Source organism: Astatotilapia calliptera, chromosome 19 (genome assembly GCF_900246225.1).
Source record: "Astatotilapia calliptera chromosome 19, fAstCal1.2, whole genome shotgun sequence".
NCBI lineage: Eukaryota > Metazoa > Chordata > Actinopteri > Cichliformes > Cichlidae > Astatotilapia > Astatotilapia calliptera.
Window position 1 is genome coordinate 5,064,610 of NC_039320.1, and position 18,851 is coordinate 5,083,460.

General features: G+C 45.5%; 2 protein-coding genes across 3 annotated transcripts in view; one reads left to right on the forward strand and one right to left on the reverse strand.

Moving 5' to 3' along the window:
* LOC113011577 (NACHT, LRR and PYD domains-containing protein 12-like) overlaps positions 1-18,851 on the forward strand; it is a 382,413-nt gene that overhangs the window by 62,485 nt on the left and 301,077 nt on the right. The window lies entirely within an intron of this gene.
* LOC113011575 (protein NLRC3-like) overlaps positions 1-18,851 on the reverse strand; it is a 46,989-nt gene that overhangs the window by 22,343 nt on the left and 5,795 nt on the right. The window contains exons 6-7 of one of the 2 annotated variants that reach the window (XM_026151120.1): positions 16,646-16,822; positions 14,724-14,900 (exon numbers count right to left, since the gene is read on the reverse strand). In XM_026151120.1, the coding sequence (XP_026006905.1) occupies positions 14,724-14,900; positions 16,646-16,822 (354 nt within the window). Of the gene's footprint in view, positions 1-14,723; positions 14,901-16,645; positions 16,823-17,041; positions 17,631-18,851 lie in introns of those variants that run through there. The other variant, XM_026151121.1, reaches the window with a different exon arrangement.

Genomic DNA, 18,851 nt, shown 5'->3' on the forward strand with positions numbered 1-18,851 from the left:
GGCACATAGATGGCGATCCGGTGAGTGCTTTTACTGCGGCCGCAAGGGCCATCTCGCCAAGGTCTGTCCTGCTCGGCCAAAAGACCCCGCCCGCCGGTAGAAAGGAGGATACGGGTGGGCGAGGTCTCCTTTTCGCATTCTCCTCCACGCTTCATGCTAGCCGCTAAAGTGACTGTCCACTCTGCCTCTCACTCTCTTCAGGCGCTGATTGACTCTGGGGCGGAGCAGAGCTTCATAGATGCTTCCCTGGCTCTCAAATTTAAGATTCCCACACAGGCATTACCCCACTTGTTGCAGGTCACTGCTTTAAACGGTCAACGTCTTCCTGACATAACTCATGTTACTGAACCCGTGTCCCTAACGCTGTCTGGGAATCACACTGAACTGCTGCAGTTTTATGTCTTTGAAGCCCCTCTCACGCCCCTGGTGCTAGGGTTTCCGTGGTTACGCCAGCATAACCCCGTGCTCGACTGGAAGGAGGTGAGGGTTCTGGGGTGGGGGGAGGAGTGTCACATGACCTGTTTGACAGCAGCTACTCCCGTTAAAGCAGCTAAACCACTACCACACGACCCCCCTGACCTTTCAGCTATCCCATCAGAGTATCATGATCTCAAGCAAGTGTTTTGTAAGGACCGCGCCCGCTCTCTTCCCCCTCATCGCCCGTACGACTGCAGTATTGATTTGCTCCCAGGTGCACCCCTTCCCACTAGTCGCTTATACAGTCTCTCTCAACCTGAACGTGAATGCATGGAGAAGTATATTAATGAATCCTTGGCTGATGGACTGATTCGCCACTCTTCATCCCCTGTGGCTGTTCTTTTTCGTCACTAAGAAGGATAAAAGCCTTCGGCCATGTATTGATTTCCGAGGCCTCAATACCATTACCATTAAGAATAAATACCCTCTGCCGCTCTTATCCTCCGCCTTCGAACTCCTGCAGGGGGCGACCATTTTTACTAAGCTCGATCTGCGGAATGCTTACCACTTAGTCAGGATGAGAGAGGGTGACGAGTGGAAAACGGCCTTCAACACGCACCTGGGCCATTTTGAATACTTGGTCATGCCGTTTGGACTGACTAATGCTCCGGCTGTCTTTCAGAGTCTAGTCAATGATGTCCTCCGAGATTTCATCGATCGTTTTGTGTTTGTGTACCTTGACGATATTCTCATCTTCTCCCGCTCTCTCCCGGATCATGTACATCACGTCAGACAAGTCCTGCAACGCCTCCTGGAGAATCGGCTGTTTGTTAAAGGGGAGAAGTGCGAGTTTCATGTGAGTACTGTGTCATTTTTGGGCTACATCATCGAACGGGGCGATTTAAGAACTGATCCAGCTAAGGTACAAGCAGTCTTAGACTGGCCCACGCCGCCTAACCGTAAGCAGCTTCAACGGTTCCTCGGTTTTGCAAACTTTTATCGGAGGTTCATTCGTGACTACAGCAAGATTGCTTTGCCATTAACCCGTTTAACTTCCCCTAAGGTGCCTTTCTGCTGGGATGATCAGGCTCAGGAGGCTTTCTCCCGGCTAAAGAAACGTTTCGCGTCGGCGCCCATCCTCAGACAACCGGATCTCAAGCGGCAGTTCATCGTGGAGGTGGACGCCTCGGATGTAGGGGTCGGAGCAGTCCTCTCCCAGCAACTAGACGGTAAGCTCCACCCTTGTGCTTACTTCTCTCGTCGTCTCTCTCCTGCAGAGCAGAACTACGACATCGGGGACAGGGAGCTGTTGGCAATCAAACTCGCCCTGGAGGAGTGGCGCCACTGGCTAGAGGGCGCAACAGAACCCTTTGTGGTATGGACTGACCACAGGAACCTCGAATACATCCGGTCGGCTAAACGGCTAAATGCCCGACAAGCCAGGTGGGTTCTTTACCAGATTCTGCTTCACCATCACCTACAGGCCCGGCACCCGGAATGTGAAACCCGATGCCCTTTCCCGCCAATTCACCACCTCAGAGGACCCCACCCGTGAGGCTCCCATTCTCCCTCCCACGTGCGTTATCGGAGCCCTGTCATGGGAGATCGAGTCTGCCATACGGGAGGCCCAGCGGGTGGAACCGGATCCAGGTACTGGTCCCCCGGGTTTGCTCTTTGTTCCCACGTTGGTTCGCTCACGAGTGTTACAATGGGCCCACGGCGGAAAACTCACCTGTCATCCGGGCGTTCATCGCACCGTCACCTTCATCAAGCGGTTCGCCTGGTGGCCTACACTGGCCAAGGACGTCCAGGACTTCATCGCTGCCTGTCCAACCTGTGCCCAGAATAAGCCGGTCAACCAGCCTGCTGCCGGCCTACTTCATCCCTTGCCTACGCCAAGCCGACCCTGGTCCCACATTGCGGTTGACTTTGTCACTGGTCTTCCGCTGTCATCAGGTAACACAGTCATCCTCACTGTTGTCGACCGTTTCTCTAAAGCTGCCCATTTTGTCGCTCTCCCCAAGCTCCCCACTGCCCTGGAGACCGCCCGGCTTCTGTCAACTCATGTGTTTCGCCTCCACGGGATCCCTACTGAAGTGGTCTCGGACCAAGGCCCACAGTTCACGTCACGTGTTTGGAAGGAGTTCTGCGCCCTCTTGGGGGCCCAGGTCAGTCTCTCGTCAGGTTTTCATCCACAGACCAACGGTCAAGCGGAACGGGCCAACCAAGAACTCAAAACGGCTCTCCGTTGCTTGACGTCCACTAATCAGACCACCTGGAGTGAGCAACTGACATGGGTGGAGTACGCTCACAATAGCCTTACCTCGTCGGCCACAGGTGTCTCCCCGTTCGAGGCCTCCCTGGGGTACCAACCTCCCCTGTTCCCTGCCATCGAAGGTGAGCACTTTGTGCCCTCTGTTCAGCAGCACCTGCGGCGGTGTCGGCGCGCGTGGCAGGCCACTAGAGCTGCCCTTCTTCGCACGGCGGACCGGAACAAACGGCAGGCGGATCGCCGCAGGTCCCTGGCGCCGGCCTACTCACCTGGACAGAGGGTTTGGCTCTCGACCCGGTATGTGCCTCTCAGGACGGAGTCGCAAAAGCTCTCCCCCGCCTTCATTGGCCCGTTCGAAGTGGACTCTATCGTTAACCCCGTGTCTGTGCGTCTCAAGCTCCCCAGGACCATGCGTATCCACAACGTGTTTCATGTCTCGCAGATCAAACCTCACTGTTCCAGTCCTCTGTGCCCTCCTTCCGGACCCCCTCCGCCCGCCCGGGTCGTCGCTGGCCGTCCGGCCTTCTCCGTGTCTCGGATAATGGACGTCAGGCGCCGGGGCCGTGGCCTGCAGTATCTTGTGGACTGGGGGGGCTATGGCGTCGAGGAGCGTTCTTGAGTCCCGCGGGCGGCTCTGCTGGACCGGGCCATGGTTTGGCGGTTCCATGAGGCTCACCCTGGGAGGCCTGGGGGTCGCCAGGGGGCTCCCGTTGGGGGGGGGGGGGGGGGGGGTACTGTCACGACCTGCGGGGTCGGCAAGGCACTGATCAGCAATCTCTCTCCCCCTCCCCTGTTTTGCCGGGGCGGAACTCATGGCGGGTTCACGCTCTCGGCCCACGCCCTCCCGGATCATGCACACCTGGGCCTCATCAGACCAGCTGGTATATCAGAAGGAGGAGATCAGCTGTTCAACGCTGGATTGTTGTGAAGACTCCTGTCAGTACGCGTCAAGCCCTAGTTTCCCACACTTCCGCCTCAGAAAGTAACCGTTGTCTCTCTGTTCTAGATTCCCCGGACCCGTCCCCGTGTTTCCCTGTGTGGAGCGTGTAAGAGGTGGCTGGTCACTACGGAGAGAGGTTGGCGTGAGCGTGTGTGTGATTCCCTTGTTTTCCCTGGAGCCCTGGAACCCGTCCTCGCACATCTTGTATATAGCACTGTCCTCGCACTGACTGTAAATACACTTGGTGAAGATTTTGTGAATAAACTGTCTCTGTTACAACACACTTCGGAGTCCTGCGAGTGGATCCTCAGAGCAACTCGTGACACTCTGGTGCTGTACACAACTGGTTCACTTCCTATCTCTCTGACAGATCTTTTATGGTGAGTATGGATACATGCTCCTCTAAGATCCATAGAGTGACATGTGGTGTGCCTCAAGGGTCGGTTCTAGGCCCTGTACTTTTTAATTTGTATATGCTGCCTCTCGGCGGTGTCATCAGGAGGCATGGAGTGAACTTCCACAGTTACGCTGATGACACGCAGCTGTACATCTCCGTGTCTCCTGATGACACCAGACCAATGGATGCCCTTTTTAACTGTATCTTAGATATACGATCTTGGATGGCAGAAAACCTTTTACAGCTTAACCAGGACAAAACTGAAGTTTTAATCGTCGGTCCTGAGGCTCAGAGAGAGAAACTCTTGTCTAAATTAGAGGCATTTTCACTATGTCCTTCACTACAAGTGAAAAACCTGGGTGTTATTTTTGACTCTGAGCTTGGTTTTATCCCACATGTTAAACATGTAACCAAAATTGGATTTTATCATCTAAAAAATATAGCCAGAGTCCGCCCTATTCTCTCTCGGGCCAACACAGAGATGCTGATGCATGCTTTTATTACCAGTCGCATTGATTACTGTAATGCCCTGCTCTCTGGTCTTCCTAAGAAGAATATTTCAACTTTACAACTCTTGCAAAACTCGGCAGCTCGTGTGCTGACGAAGACCAGAGGGCGGGCCCACAGTACACCGGTTTTAGAATCGCGGCATTGGCTCCCCGTGTGTTTCAGGATCGATTTTAAAGTTCTTTTATTGGTTTTTAAATGTCTTATTGGTCTTGGGCCTTCTTATCTCTCAGATCTGCTTTTACCATATGAACCCTCACGGACCCTGAGGTCCTCTGGTACTGGCCTTTTGATTGTCCCTAAAGTCAGGACACATACTCACGGAGAGGCAGCTTTTCAGAGGTATGGTCCTCGTCTGTGGAACAGCCTGCCGGAGGAGCTCAGGGCCGCAGAGAACGTACATGTTTTTAAGAACAGGCTCAAGACCCACCTTTTTAATTTAGCTTTTACTTAGCGTTTATTTATTTTATGCTTATTTATTCTATCCTGTTATTCTATTATTAATTTAGGCTTTACCTAATATTTTTTGATTTTATTCTTATTCATTTTTAATCTTCTTACTCTATTTATATTTATATTGTATCCTGTTCTTATTTATTTTATCATTTTACCCTGTATATATCGTATTGTGTCATATCTCCAGTGTTTCCTCGGAGGGCGCTCTCTGCACCGGGGCTGTGATTGACCGTGGCTGCTGGGTCTCTGGGGGTTCTCTCAGCCTGGCTGGGGGGCTCCTTTGCCTCCCTCCTGCTGTGTGCCCAGCCTGGAGGCTGCGGTCTGTGACCGGCTCCCGGTGCAGACGGCTCCCTGTTATAGTGTTTCCTCACTTGGCTCATGCGAGCCCAGCCCAATTTTTACTCTTTAAGTGTGCGCGTGTGTGTATGTGTGTGTGGGTGGGGGGATATATGTGTATTGAGAGTGTGGGGAGTCGGAGGGTGGGGTGGGCTGCTTTTAACTATGTAAAGCACTTTGTGCTACATTTTCTCTGTATGAAAAGTGCTTTATAAATAAAGATTGATTGATTGATTGATTTATGGATGATGTTCTTTCAGTGTTGCACTTTGTAGACGCTCCCTGAGCCTCACAGCCAGCTGCACATGGACCAGCTGACATTACCCAGCATTAGAGGCGGGTGTAAAAAAATGGATTTTGCTATTTAAATGGTTTTAATTTGAATAAAGCGATGTTGATTCATTCAATCCTGAATCGTTTTTTAATATAAATGTATTTTGCCAGAATCTCAGGTTAACACTTAGACCCCCGGAGAGCAGTCATTTTGGTTTTCTACCTTAGACCCCCGCGGAAAAAGGGCCACGTGTCAGGTCAAACACAGATGCAAAAAAGAATCAGGCCACTGTGCGATGTGTTCACTGCTACAGGTACACATGTGGTAAATGCAGACGACAGATACCGTGGCAGTGCCAGGATTGTGAGTGATTGCTGAGAATGTTGAAATGTACTCACTCACTTTTTATCATTATTTGTAAATATGTGTACAAATGGTTGGTTTTTTGTACTGTTTTCATCAATAAATGTCAGCAACAAAGGACATACAAAGGACATGTGTTGATTTCTCCCTAAGATGGCAAACTGAAACACTTCACTCCCCCACCCCCTCAATCACTCACCCCCACTCCCCTCCCTCCAGAATTCCTAGGTAACAACCTAATATACATATGAATGACTAGCCAATTTAGCTTCCACTTCCAGCATTTGACTGCTCTCCGGCTTTTAAAGGTAGAACGGTAGAAGCCTGGCAATCCCAGTGTTAAAGCTCCCAAAAGTATTTCAACAACAAGCAAGCAGATAAAACAGTAAATGAGAGCAGCTAAACACACAAAGATGGAAACACAGAGCGTGGATCGTTCACTCAACAGCACGTACACGGACACGCCATCGGTGCTGAAAGTGGACAGCTCACAGATCCTGAAGCTGCAGGTTTCATCTGTCTCCAACCAAAACTGACTGAACCAGCAGCAGAAGAAGATCCAAACTACGCTTTACGTTTGATGAACATCGTCATGAATTCTCTCTGACTTTGACCTTTACTTCCTGCACAGCTCTCTCTCTCTCAGTGTACTTCAAGAACAGTTTACCGTCAAAAATCTGTTTCCTGCATTATTCACTGCTTATTACGCACCAGTCTGCTGTTGTGTTCACTGCTGTCGGCCTCCGAAAACAAAGCCTCATTTCTGCTGTTCAATACTGAAGAAATTTAAACCTTTTAAAATGATGACAGATTACAAACTCTCAGCTGTGTCTGTAATCAAACCTCTGTAACTTTGCTTCACTTCAGCAGCATCAGCTCATGTTCACATGTTGATTCATGGTTTGCTTCAGTTTTTGATGGACTGTGATAGGTTTTGTATTGTTGATTGTCATTTATGCTTAGAAACATTTACTCATATATGCTTAGAAGTATATAATCAATTGTAGATTGAAAGAATGTCCCATCCTGGGAGGTCTGTAACAACTCTGTGTAGAAGGGAGTGCATTCATTCCTCTTCAGAGTGTCCTGGCATAAATCACACTCCCTAGGAGAGTTTATCTTTTCTTATTGATTTATGGTATAGCAAACACACGTATATCTGTCTAAGTATAAGAGCCTTTTGTTAGATGGACCCAGATGTCCTGGCACCAGCTTTGGGGAGTCTTCACAGGGTCACATCTTGACCCCCCCCCCCCCCCCCACACACACACACACACACACACACAGGCAAGGTACTCTTTGTGTGAATGTAGGCGTCATATGTTAATGAACCTATGCATATTCATGTAACCTCAATAAAAGAACAGTGGTACGGGAGAACGGAGGATAGCAACTGGGGTCAGGCGAGGGAACGGCGTCTGTCCGGTTCTCTCCCGTGCACGAGAAACATGAAGAACTTTGCCTACTTGTGTCTTGCTTTGCAGTGTAATTATATTGTCTTCAACGTTCCAGCGGATGGGTTCAAGCTACGAACCTATCATTAATTGGTCCTTGGATGCCGGAGCCCTGGAATCGCATTCACCGAGGGGAGGAGAGGCACGCTGAAAGACTGACCTCAGCCAGGAAGTTCCTGTGGATTCGCGGTCTGTCCTTTCTCCTCGATGAATGGCGATCGGCGGGATTCGAGGCTGATATTACACGCTAAGCAACACCAAGTAAGTTTAAAGAGGCCGACTCTATAACCGTGTCATTGTGCAGTCTCCGCCATCTTGTGAGGCGTTGAGAAGTTCGCTGCTTTGTGGAGCGATAACTGGGTTAGTGTCCTGAAAAAGAGGTTTTGATTAAATCGCCCAAGGGCCCAAGGGCCCAAGCGTCTGGTGAGTGTCCGGTTTTGAAATCGCCCTGGGTGTGTGTCCCGAGCGTCCCTTCATTGGGTTTTGTCGCGCGACTGGGTGAGCGTCCCACAACTGGGTCAGGGTCCCGAGCGGTCTGGTGTGAGTCCGGAGTAGGCCTATTTTGTGTTGTTGTCATTGTTGTCGTCGTCATTTTTGTTGTTGTTGTGTGAGTGTGTGCGGAGCAGAACACGTGGTCTGTGACACCGACTGTTGTTGTTATCATGGTTTCATAAGCAGCCAGGAGCGTGTGGAGAAGGCCTGCCACATCAGCAGCACTTAAGATGTGCTCTGGTGAAGGGCTTTCCCCCACCCCTTGCTGACACAAAATGTTTATTCTTTAGCTTGCCCTGATCGACAACAGCCTGTGTGCCAGACCATAGACGTAATTGAGGTGGATAGTTGTTAAAAGTAATCTACATTAAGCTTGTGGTTGCTCAAATTCAGTACAATGACATATGAGCTGAAGTGATATAGGTAAATATTTGAACTAATGAAGTGCATAGAGGCACTTGACCTGTGTGAAAGACTGTCGTCTTATTATGAGCCATTGTTGAGATATAGAGCACACCTGTGAAAACAACTAATATGCTGAACCCTGTATGAAACATCTAAAAGTACGTGATGGAGAAGCTTTATTGAATATGAAAGTGTAAGACTTTGCCGCTGTGGGCAGAGCATGCAACTACTGTGTGATGTTGTGTTGCGGTTTTTTTTTCTTCTGAGCTGATGAGCAAGCTACACATTATCAGATCAAGAGCTGTCTGAGAACTACTCAAAGAGAGGGAAACAGAGCTATGAGTGTGCAGCGTTTCCGTGAGCAGTTTTCCTGCACCTTGACTCGTGTGTGTAGCATCAACATCATGTTTTTCTTTATTTGTTTTGTTGGGTTAAAAATAATTAAATAAACTGGTGATCATATTTATGGATCACCATGGTATCATCAGCCATGTGATTTATTTATGCAGATGAAAAAGAGAAAGAATTTATATTGTAGATGAAAAATAATCATAGGGAAAAAGGTTTTGTGTTGATCAGCCAAAAATAACCACAATTTCATTTTCTGCTTTTAAGAAAGGATTGTTCACAAAAACACACACAGAGAGAGAGAGAGAGAGAGAGAGAGAGAGAGAGAGAGAGAGAGAGAGATGTGTGTTGGTTAAGCAGCGATGATAATAATGAAAATGTCTTAGTTTGTCACTTCCAGGTGAAAAGCAGACCAGAATCAATTCTCCACGGGCAGCAGTCGGAAGAAAATTATAGGTTGAAATCATTAGAAAAAATTAGAAACAACCAGCCAGAATTTTTTGGCTGAATTGTTTTGCAGCTTCCCATCCTCACCCTGAACAAGCAAGCTCCAAGGAAACTAATCTCTCCCTGAAGACACCGAGTGCAGTTTCAGAAGCACGAGCATGAACATCAACAGTGAACAGGAGTCCAAGAGACAATACCAGAGTTCTGAGCAGTTCTGTGGGCAAACGGCATCAGAAAGAGAAGAACCACCATCTAGATTGGATGGATGGAGATGCGTTTCCAGCCAGCTGCAACCTCACTGTGTGTGAAGGACTTTTGAGAAGACTGTCTGAGTTTGACATTTGCCATGTTTGGAGTGAGATGGCAATAAAAGAGACAGTGGGACAAAGAGAGACACGGGACAAAGCTGAAAAAAAAAACTGACTGCCACTGGACTGAAAAGTGGGAGAGAAGGAAAGGAGCAGAAGAGGACTGAGGCTGCTGTTTTAGTGTGGGCAATGAAATTAGGTTAAGGAATTCGGGGAGACAAGCGACTGCCTGGAAGTGGAGGATTGACACAGTGTCCAGACCACCACATAAGGGGGAGGAAGACAAGCACTGAGGTATGCAAGTGTACTGTTAGAAAATGGAAAGTGACACCACACATGCAGATAATATGCACCAGAGATAACACAAAATCATACACAAAGTGTTACACATTACAAGAGGGCATTTGTAGAAGGGGTTAACAACACACCGTGTGGTTGCCGATGGTAACCTGTTTCAGAAAAAAGGGGGAAGGTACATGAAAGGATACATAAAAACAGAACATGTATTAACCCGACTAATACAAACACAAAATGACTCATGAAGATTAGACAACATCTTAAGCGTGAGTCTGTTTATCATCTTGTCCAAGATGGTACAGGATACAAGTGTACAGTGTGATGCAAAGACCAGTGGACTCACAGCACATTAGTTAAGAAATGATTAAATAATAGCAGAGAAGTGTGTAGGAAAGGCAGCTTTTAAGAACATGCTCTGCTGGATATGCAGCTCCACAGACATGCATTAAACCTGCCTAATAACACAAACACACATGCAATGGAAATCAGCTTGTTATCTTTCATCAGTGTTAAAATAGTGTCAATTTAGCAGACACTTGTTATTAAATACTGAATTTATCCAATGCAAAAAATTGACTCTCTAGGTTGCAGGACAACAATTTAACTTTTGTGGGAAAAAAGATCCTGGTTTTACCAACCAGTGATCAGACAATAAATTTAGTTGTTAATATAGTAAATTGGGAGAAGCTTCCTGCTTGATTGATGCAGCACAAGTAATTTACTGTATGAGGGAAATTGTCTTTTGTGATACTAATTTGAACATGCTTTTCTGTCGTCCTGTCAACTTTATTGGTTAATAGCTGGTATGCAAATTAGTTGATCGGTTTTAGATTAATGAAAGGTGACTGAATTCTAGCACGAGTGAATGGGATGTGTTGGAGTTGTTGTGTGTTGAGTGGAGACTCTAAAACACTGAGTTTCCTGTTTTGATGTGCGAGTGAATCCTGTACCTAGATACACAACTCTGAATACGTCAGAACAAACTTCTTTTGTGAAGTGCATGACAGCATGTCACATGTTTTATGATGAAGGGAAAAAGGAAAATTGAATAAAATAGATCTGTGGCCTAAATGAGTGAAGAGCACAGACCTGGTGATTAAACTCATAGCTAATAAGACATTAGGGTTATGTTATGTGTTGTGCAGCTGATGGTTGGTTTGGAGTGAATCTAACTGATGATTCTTCTCCTGTTGTGAAGTTGATGAGGAGTTTGTGTCATGACTTAACAAGGCCTTTTTATTTTGATACTTTCACAGTGCACTGAAAGTTTGGTTTGATAATCTCTGTTATTTTTCATTTTTATCTTTTGAACAGGCACTGATTTTGTTTGTCTATTTCTTTTCTTTAAGCAGATCTGCACATCAGGAATTAAAAGTGCTATACGACCTGTCGAGAAAGCCAAGTGAGTTTCTCCACATTAAAATGGGCTCTGGAGAAAGCCACTTATTGGGACAATATTAAATGAAAGTCCCGGCCTAAAAAGGATTCAGCGATGTAATCCGATCTAAAGTTCTTTTTCTTTTTGAGATGACGTCATTTTGCTGGAAGTGGAAACTAAATGCGACGACAGGTTCCACTATCAGCAAAGAAAGAATGAATGAATGAATGAATGGAAATAAAAACAAACTGACTGACTGGTAAAAGCTGACAGGACTTGACCACGACTCAAGGTTAACCTCCACCTAGACAGGACAAAAGGGTGGATGAATTTATGTGTTTTTTGTTACAGGAGCAGAAAGATGACAGCAACATTCGAGGTTGCGTGATGATTTAACCCTTTAAATGCCATTTTTTATGTTTGTGAACTCTGAAAATTTAACCTTTTTTAGTTTAAATTCTCTGTCTGTGAATTTACTATGTGTGTGTCATTCACTAACTTGTGTTGCTCACAAACATTACTGTGAGAAAGTGTACACACCTGCGCAGTGCTAACATTTACATTTCTTTTTACAGCAGATGATTAATCATGTGATTGATCATGTGATTTATAAGAGGATTAGTTAATGTTTTTCTACTATAGGATTTCTGGGTTTATATGTGAATGACATTCTTTCCACGGCTAGGGATGGCTAACTTTATGGTGTTTTTATGGCACCTCTGGAATGTGGATGGCTGACGCCTGCCCACCAGGATGATCAATGTGTATTGCTAATGTTTGTTTTTCTGAGACTGCATGTAGAGGAGTCAGCGGAAGCAGACAAGTGACATGAGAAAAATATATAAGGGATTCAGTGTTTATGGAATAGTTGAAGATGGGCTATTGAGCTCATAGTGATTGTTGAGTTGAGTGACTTTGCTTAAGAGAAGTCACTGATTACATTAATGTTAACTGAGCACATGGGATGATCCATGTCTGCGGCGAATTATGGTAATAATAGTGATTTAATGATTTGGGAAAACCTGCACATGACACTTGTCTTGCCCGTGCTGACTGCTTATTACTCTTTTGATATAATTGTTTGTACATGTGAAGTTTGCTTTTTTTTCCAGATCTTGTTTTCCAGGCCATGATGGTGTGTATGCAGGCTCCTGGTGGAGCCAGTTTTTAAGACAGGGATCCAGGTTTGGTGAGTTGACGCATGAGAGAGTCCATGCGTCAAGAGGTGGGGTCCAGAAGTAACATTAAACAATGTTTACTATTAGTGTTGCAGTGATTTGTGTGATTAGCCGTTTATTTACAAGTATTAAATCTATGCAAGTGGTGCACCCATGTTCAGATGAGGCTTTGATGGCCTATAAGTGAAGTTCACTGAACTAAAGAATGTGGTTTGATGGTTGTTGACATGCTCTCCAAATAGAAGTCTTTCTGAAATACAGGTGCAGCAGTGAGAAGCGAGAAACATTCCAGGCATAGCCCAGGCAGTGGTTGAGGTCAAAGGTCAAGCTGGTTTGGGCCCATCATGAGATCAGACCTTGGAGCCACAGCAAGGACCATGAAACTGCGTTGGAATGAGGGCTGTACCAAGGGGGAGTTCCAGAGGCCAATTCAGATCCAGCAGGCCCAAAATCAGGATTATCCATGACGAGAAGGAGTGCCTGAGAGGATCGTCCACAAGATGGGAGCTGAGGCCAGGAGAGAGGCTTCAGGAGGATCAGAGATCACCTTCAGCACAGCAGACATCACACAGAGTGCTGCGCTACTGAGCTTCCAGAAGATCAAGAGGAGACTTCCCACAGCAAGCAGCGTTGGGACAGGAAAACTCGAGGGATGAGGGGGGCGTGCCAAGCTCCATCGACAACGCAGAGGGAGTCTAAGGATGACATCATGATTCTGTGAAAAGCACAGGAACCAGAAGCTATGGTGGTGATAACAGCAGTTTCCTATGAGGTCTGCAGCTTTGGAAATAGCTGAGACCCATGTTGACAAACAACAAAACCAACTGGTATGATTGGATGTTTATTCTATATACATTTGGACTCTGGTCCTATGGACAGTGATGGAAACAACTGGAAGAGACATTAATGACGCCCTGCAGAACTCAAACCACTCTGCAGGGAGACATGTGATGTGCACACCCGGAGGAAGCATCACCAAGGTGAGATGTTTTTGAAAATGTTACTTTCTTATTTTCACTATTAAATTAACAATTTCTTGTTTGCTTGTAGGATGCAGTTTGCCCTGAGATGAGATCAATGAATGGGATAACCGCTAATACATTTGTTAAACTGTGTATTTTTTCAGTAATTTAGGGTGATTTGACAAATGCTGAGTATAAGAATGTTTGCATTGAAACTGTCAGACATGAGGTATTCATAACTGGGAACTTTTCTAGCATAAAGGTCAAAAGGGGGGAATGATAGGTTTTGTATTGTTGATTGTCATTTATGCTTAGAAACATTTACTCATATATGCTTAGAAGTATATAATCAATTGTAGATTGAAAGAATGTCCCATCCTAGGAGGTCTGTAACAACTCTGTGTAGAAGGGAGTGCATTCATTCCTCTTTAGAGTGTCCTGGCATAAATCACACTCCCTAGGAGAGTTTATCTTTTTTTATTGATTTATGGTATAGCAAGCACACGTATATCTGTTTAAGTATAAGAGCCTTTTGTTAGATGGACCCAGACGTCCTGGCACCAGCTTTGGGGAGTCTTCACAGGGTCACATCTTGACCTCACACACACACACACACACACACACACACACACACACACACACACACACACACACACACACACACACAGGCAAGGTACTCTTTGTGTGAATGTAGACGTCATATGTTAATGAACCTATGCATATTCATGTAACCTCAATAAAAGAACAGTGGTACGGGAGAACGGACGAGAGCAACTGGGGTCAGACGAGGGAACGGCGTCAGTCCGGTTCTCTCCCGTGCACGAGAAACATGAAGAACTTTGCCTGCTTGTGTCTTGCTTTGCAGTGTAATTATATTGTCTTCAACGTTCCAGCGGTTAGGTACAAGCTACAAACCTATCAGACTGCAGAATATTTTGAAGGTTATCTACTATAAAAAGCCAGAACAGGAAAATCTGCTTCATGTGTTTCTGTTTGATCCTCAGTGACTTTGACACAAAGGCCTCTGCTGTGATGATCACACCTCTGATCAAGTCTCACAGTGTCAGCTTTGTTTTTATACATATGGATATGTGCTGATAAATGATCAGAATTATAATATTTCCCACTGTCTGCTGTGTGCCGTGACCTTTGACCTGCTAAAGACAGTCAGCTATGGATTATTCATTGTTGTGTCTGATACTTAGGACTGTGAGGAAGAACACTACACAGTTAATCAGGGTCCCCTCTCTCTGAATCAGGAAAGGTGGGCAGGCCGTGTGTGGGCCGCCGGCCATACGTTGAGTCTCACTGTTTGAAATGTGAACATTGTTCTGCTGCAGTCAATGGACTAAACCAGAGAAGAAGAAAACAGACTTTACCATGAAGATCCTCAGTGTGGATCAGTATAATATCAGCCTGATGTCTGCAGTTTAGTGTCAGCACAACTTTCACATCATATTCATCTCAGCACAACTAAAACATGCTGACTGACCTCAGAGTTTCAAGTCCACATCCTGGACTCTCCAGGAAACCACACAGATGCTTCACTCCTGAATCCTGCAGGTTGTTGTTGGAGCTCAGGTCCAGCTGTCTCAGATGGGAGGGGTTGGACTTCAGTGCTGCTGCCAGATAATCACAGCTGATCTCTGACAAACCACAGTTCCTCAATCTGTATAAAGAATGAAAGATGTAAGTTTATTAGACAAAGTGTGAGCTTGAAATCATTCAGTGTTTCATCATCTGTTCAGAGCTGAAGAAGGTTCAGAATGTAGAAGTTTAGAAAATGGAAACTCCAAACAGCTGAAGCCAACAGGAAGCAGCTTCAAACAAACACAACAAGAGAAAAAACTCTGAATGTTTCACATTAAAGTCGTACATTTCTCATAAAAAACAGGACAAAGACTTGAAAAAGTCGTGTTTTTCCTTCCAGGAACCACAAGGCTTCACTTTTAAAGGTGAAGTGTGAAAGAAATGGACATATTTGAAGTCCAACACCTTTTTCCAGTCACATTATTCAAGCAGACAAACTACAAGCTCATTTTCATTCCAACAAGTCATCTTCTGACCTGGACTAACAACACTGGTCTCTATGTGCAGCTGGCTGTGAGACCAGTGCTCAGGGAGCGTCTACAAAGTGCAACACTGAAAGAACATCACACACTCATTTGCTTCCATCATCCAACCTGAAGAGGAAACAGAGACGCCTCCCCTTCAAAGTAAAAGCTGCTCCTTTTGGACACAGTATCAAAGAAAGTCTACAGTATAACATAGAAAAGACAGAACAAAGTTTTGGTTGTTTTTAAATTGTGCAGAAATGAAACTACACTAAGCTCAATTATGTGACAGACATTTCATCCCATGTCAGTTTGGCCTCATCCTGGGCCGGATTATCCAGCACACACTCTGACCACAGGCCCAGGGGCCACGCACAGCTGGGCTCCATCCAAGAGACAGGAAACAAACCAACACAATAATAAAAAGCACCATGTCATCTTCTTACATCTTCAAGACAAACATAGTAAAAACATGAGCATATTTGTTTCCTGATAAAATGATGTGACAGGTAGAACAGAGTAAAGTGGTGGTGTTACAGCCTTTCTCCCCTCTGCTGCCGAGGCTGTTAGTCTCTCCCAAACTCAGCTACAGGACTTCCAAATGAATGACAGCAGCAGAAGTGGCTTTACAAATGAAAGAGGAAGAGGAGAAAAAGAGGAGAGGGAGGCCACCCTGACCATCACTCCAGCTGAAAACATCACACTTCCATTAAAGTTGGTGAGAAAATGTTGAGCAGGATGAGCTGCTGGCTAATCTGGAGGCTGTAGCAGCAGCTCACAGTCACAGTGGATTTCCACTCATGAAAAAGCTCTGGCTGCTTCATTTCTCATCTCATATCAGAGACTTTAATGCTTCACTGAAGCTGTACTGTGATGCTTCCATATCCCAGTGAGGCCTCCATAATGATTTCAGCTGTTCTGTACACACACTGTGTGCCCTGTATGGCTCAAAGTCTCTGCAGCCTGTTTTTATCTGCTATCATCAGATCTTCATCATCCTCATTCACATCCCTCACACACTCTACAGCCTCATCAGCACTGACTTCATCTTCACTGACTGATGGAGCACAACATGAACCTGTGGAGGCTGAAACACTGTCCTGTCAAACATCTCCCCGTCACCACTCCACTTCTGTCAGCCTTTAAATGAACCCTGCTCAAGTCTGTCACTTCTGTTTGGAGCCAAAAGGAAAAACTGTTGTTCAGTCGTTTGGAAAGACAACATTTCTGAAAGCACTCAAACTTCTTCACATTTGTCTTCAGACACATCCTGAACATTTAGGAACTAAAGAAAGTTTCAAACATCCATCAAAAACCTGAAATATAGAAAAACAACAACAGCCGCAGTCAGTGAACTCACCTCAGAGTCTCCAGTCGACAGTTTGGACTCTCCACTCCAGCACACAGAAGTTTCATCCCGGAATCCTGGAGGTTGTAGTTTCCACTCATGTCCAGCTCTGTCAGATGGGAGGGGTTGGACTTCAGAGCTGAGGCCACAACTTCACAGTGAGACTCTGAGAGTCCACACTCAGTCAGTCTGTGATGATAGAAAATATAAAATGTGTTATTATAAAAGCAGAAAATCTGCATTATAAACACAGACTGAATGTATATGAAGACAAAACAGAGTGAGGTCATAATCTGATGAATCTGCTCTTCACATCTGTGCTTCAGCTCCTCTTATTGTGTTAGACATGACACAACGATTGAATCTCTCTCAGACCTGCAGACTTTTAATGAGAATCTTTGTTTGGCTTTAATCTGCAGATGAAGGCGGAAGATGGTGTCACATTTAGGCTTCCATAATGTCCACAGTCTGTCACTGAGATCTGATCCAGAGTCAGAGTGAAGACACACATTTGGACTGTTTCCTGTTTTGACTCCAGAACATTTTGAATGAGTTCAGCTCAGTGAAGAGTTCCAGCTGGAAAGATGATCTCTGTTTGCTACCTGCTGTCAGGTACGACTGTTCACGTCCACACACAGGAAAAACCTGCTGACTGTTACCAAACGGAGCAGAAATCTCATCACTGGACAATAATGATGAATGAACTCAGAGCTGCTGATATCAGATCTGATTTCAGGGGAACTAAACACAGAAATGATTGGCTCATTTGAGCTTTCTGAGCCATTATCTGCTGGTGTGTCGCTAGTTGGCAGAAAATGATTTGTATTCCTGTTCAGGGCTTCAGTGTTTATGAGTCCAGATCCAGGTGACAGCAAGTCAAAATGATGTTACCTGTCTGTGTCCAGCAGCAGCCTGTATTCACTTTGAATATTGTTATAACCTGACATGGATCAGTTTGTCTTTGATTGGTTTGTAAATGTCACTGTTTCCATTGGACCTGAGTGACGTACAAAGACAGAGAGGGAGAGAAAGCAAAGAGAGAGCAAACACAAACAGGTGAGAGTGGACAGGTGACCAAGGTCAGCAACCAATCAGAGAGCTTCTGTTTGACCCACAGTCACTGATGATGACTGCACATCACCAAGCAGTGTGTTACTCTGATATCAAATATGGATCCTGCTCTTATAATAATGATGATCAGATGATATTATTGTGTTATTTTGTAGCTGAATACGATGTTTGTGTGATTATCAGTGAAAGAAGCAGTGAGGAGGATGGAGAGAGAGAGAGGACAGAGGGTGAAGTTAGAAACACTAAAAGGATTTTTCATGGATTTCATGGATGATTTGAGTGATTTCCAGCAGGACACTTAAACATGTCAGTGGACGTCCTAAAGAACATATTCACTGATATGAAACGTGTCATTGAACAGGATTAATATCAGTGGAAACATGGTGGAAACAGCTGTGACTGCATGGATGTGACACACTTCAAATCTGTTCTCCACTCTTGGATTTGGGATCCATGGAGCTGCTGCTGAGTCTGTACAATAAAGGAATGGTGTGGAAGGTTGCAGCGTACGGACACAAACACTTTGTGGTTACAACCTAAATCTCCCACAGTCTATAAAGCACTGATGACATCATGACGTCTGGCAAGCGCTGCCAGGAAGTTAGCTCGGGGATGTAAACAGCAGTCAAAAACACAGCAGTGACTTCCACCAGCAGAAAATAGGCACGACATTTCAGCAGCAACAACTAAACACTGAACTGAAGCTCTGTGATTAATGAGGACATGAAGTCAGACATCAGGAGCAGCAGCAGGAATGAGAGTGAATCCATGAGCTGCTATGACAACAGCGTTAGCTCACATATTTGACACATGTTCAGTCCAGATGTCAGCAGTGTCTTCTCACTCAGTTTGTCCCACTGTTGGCAGTAAGAGAGCACAGCTGGTTCACCTCTGAGCCCTCACTCTGAACCACTCATCAGTACATCACACTTTAATCACACTAAACCAGAGTCTTCCTCAGCACCTTCATGCTCACTCATCATGTTTATGCCACTAAACTCTGTGTCTGTAGTTCTGTCTGTAGTCAGAGGAGAAGCTCAGACGGTGACTGCTCTGGATATTTGTCACAGTTTTTAACATTAGAGTTCACTTCACTACAAAGATAAAATACAAAAATAGATTCTTATTTCTGTCTTCTCTTTAACAG